Genomic DNA, 3,017 nt, shown 5'->3' with positions numbered 1-3,017 from the left:
GATGCGCTTGAGCGATTTGGCAAATCAAATTCGTCCAGTTAGAGATGCCTTAATTGCATTAGTCCCCAAATTTTCTCAGGACAGTGAACTATACATACTCGTGCCACCCAAAACGAAATGTCTGTCCTTGGAACGTCAATCATATGTTGAGGGAACTTATGTCTTTTGGTTAAATTGTTCTTTTGAATAAATAGATCACAGAAATCAATTCAAGAACACGAGCTACTCTATTACTTCTCTCGAATATCACTTAGTTGAAGAAGTCAAAAATTGCTCCATGAAGGAGAAATCATCATCCAGTTCCCACAACATAAATTATCGAATCAAACTCCCCATATTATATTGAATAGAAACCGATTGCATGCTCTTGTTTTCTTTTTCCCAAAAGCTGCTCGAAGAATCCCACCATACTTGGGATGAGCTCAAGCCTTCTTACTCGGGTATCACTACAACAAAGAAACATAATAAATTAGAAATATAAAATCAACTACAACTCCAAAAAAGTTTAGTTTTCATGGCCAAATGTATTAGATTCAAAAGCTAATATGGTAAAGCTATCTCCTAACTAACATTTACTATTTCTTAACTTATGTGTCAAGTCCACAGTGGACAACAATTGATTGATGGAGTAACAATCAGACCAAATGTGCTCACACTTAGCAAACTTAAACTAAAGTACCAAAATTGCTCAAAAATATATTTAAGGGGCCATTTTGAATTACCTTCAAATATAAGAGTTATTCTTGTTAATTTCTCTTACATTTTAAGTAGAGTTTTAACCAAATTTTGTCAAAGTTATTTTCGTGAGAGAATATGGGGCAAAGCTAAATAACTTTTGTGCATGACTTGACTTGTGAAATGAGAAACTGAGTGTAACCTTGATAAATACATACTTACATGGACGGGGGATACGAACATCCACGGGGTCGTTTCCGAGCTCTTCTTGCTCTTGTTGAATTCGTGCTGCAGATTCCCCAAGTGCGGGAGGACACTGATCTAACACAATCAGTTGTAGTGAGTGGATATCTGCAAACTCAATGGGTATCTCTTCCAATTTATAGCAACAATTAATCACGAGACGCTCAAGAACAGGAAAATTGTCATTTGTGGCTTTCCAGTACTTGAGATAATTTTTTTCAATTAACAAAACCTTCAATAGAGTAAATCCCGCAAAATTTGGATGCCATTCTTCTCCACGACAAGCATAATCCATCAGCTTCAGCACCTCAAGGTTAGGCAATTCAGCTATGATGTCCATGTACGACCAACGTAGAAAAGTTCTTTCCAGCTTCAGCTTCTTGAGCGTTGCTGGAAAAGCTTTTGCACTTTCTGGAAAAAGCTCAAAGCAATGTATAAAACTCAATGTTTCAAGTTGCTGCAGATGGACAAGATGGTGGGGAAGCCCAGAATCCCAAATACTCTTAGAGTCTGTCTCACATCCACAGATTCCTAATTCTTTATAACCTCCTTCGTGCAACAACGTGGATACAAGTAAGAAATAGTTTGTATGTTTGAAAAACCCATGTGACTCCCTTTGTCAGCAGATACGTTTGGGGGATTTGGCAGATAAAATTGGGGCAGTTTGAGATGCCTTAATTGCATTAGTCCCCAAATTTCCTTGGGAAAAGTTCCACTAGTCCCTTGAACAATGAATGTCTGCTGATTCCATAACCTACAAATTTCTGGAGGCATGTCTAACTTCCTATCGATGAACAATGATATGTACCTCAACCAGATGAGGCTTAGTATCTCTACAGGGAAAACATCAATCCTCACATCACTCAAGTCCAAGACTTTGCGTAATTTATAAGGAATAACAGTTGAAATACAAATAGATTGGAATTTTCAACAAACGTTTCCCCTTTGAATTTCTCTCACACACATGTCCTGTATTAGATCATGAACCTTACATGATCTAATTTTTGTTCCATCTAGACTTTTCTTGCAGACGAGGACGAGACATCTATCGACAAGCTCTTGCAAACACTTCTCAGCCTCTCCTTCCAAATCATTTTCCAACTTCAGGAACCCCTCAGCCATCCATGATCTCATCAAATTCTTCACAGGAATCTCACTGTCTTCTGGAAAAATGCCAAAATGCAGAAGACATGCTTTTAGATCGCTTGTCAAGTGATTGTAACTCAACCCAAGCACACGTCCAACCATATTGCTCTTAACATTCAGAATATCGTTTGTTGAACTTGAAAAATCATGAACCAATGATTCCTCTGATACTTGTTTGCCTTTATCTTGAATCTTTGTTGACTCTTTCCAGACATGATCAATGTCCTTTGCTAATTGTTGAAGGCTTTTACGAAACTTTCGGCGTGTCCATATATTCGAGATTCCTTTGAAAAATATTGAGCCAATGATTCTTATGATGCATTTATTTTCTCTCAGTACAGTTCCTGTTAGTCTCAGTTGAATTGTGTATTCAGCAGCACGTGCAATTTCTTTTACCCCTACTTCAAAATCCGTCATTTCTCCGAAAACATTATTTTTCTCAAATTGTTGACAAATACTTCCAGGGAACTAACTTTTTCACGAAGAGCGCAAAGTTCTTCTCTGTGATCACAGATTAGAGATCGCATCGGCGAATTGGATGTCAAGAGCGATTCTATTGTTCTCATAAGAGAAGCCACACTTGCATGAGCCATATCTACTGTATTATCGTTTCTTTCCTTTGCGGTTATGACCTGAAAGCTGCAGGTTGCAAGAGGTCAATGGTATTACAAATAACGAGATACACAGATTTGCAGAAAAGACTGTGGATGTCATATAAAGAGTCAGTTGTTGTTAGTTAATTAGTCCAGTCAGCTAGTTAACTAACTAGTACAAAAGTTAGTTATAACTGCTATATAAACTACCTTCATGTACTAGTATAAAACACTCTTTCAAGACTTACTAAACCACAGCTTCTACTTCCTCTTAATCTGAGTGTTCTTCTTCTTCTTCTTGATTAAAGAATTCTCTGTTTCTGCCATGGATTCTGTATCATTTGTTGATTAACAACAAAG

General features: G+C 37.4%; 1 protein-coding gene across 1 annotated transcript; it reads right to left on the bottom strand.

Annotated features, from left to right (window-relative positions):
• Positions 1-163: 163 nt before the first annotated feature.
• Positions 164-2,158, bottom strand: LOC124895041 (putative disease resistance RPP13-like protein 3; the record flags this gene model as incomplete). The annotated part of the gene is given in 2 exon segments (XM_047405507.1): positions 164-446; positions 898-2,158. A coding segment is annotated over 1 exon segment (313 nt), but the record flags the coding sequence as incomplete, so codon positions are not given.
• Between the last annotated feature and the right edge of the window lie 859 nt (positions 2,159-3,017).

Source organism: Capsicum annuum, unplaced genomic scaffold (assembly GCF_002878395.1).
Source record: "Capsicum annuum cultivar UCD-10X-F1 unplaced genomic scaffold, UCD10Xv1.1 ctg794, whole genome shotgun sequence".
NCBI classification, from domain to species: domain Eukaryota; kingdom Viridiplantae; phylum Streptophyta; class Magnoliopsida; order Solanales; family Solanaceae; genus Capsicum; species Capsicum annuum.
The sequence above is the reverse complement of the archived record's forward strand: the minus strand, read 5'-3'. Positions and strand labels throughout refer to the sequence as shown.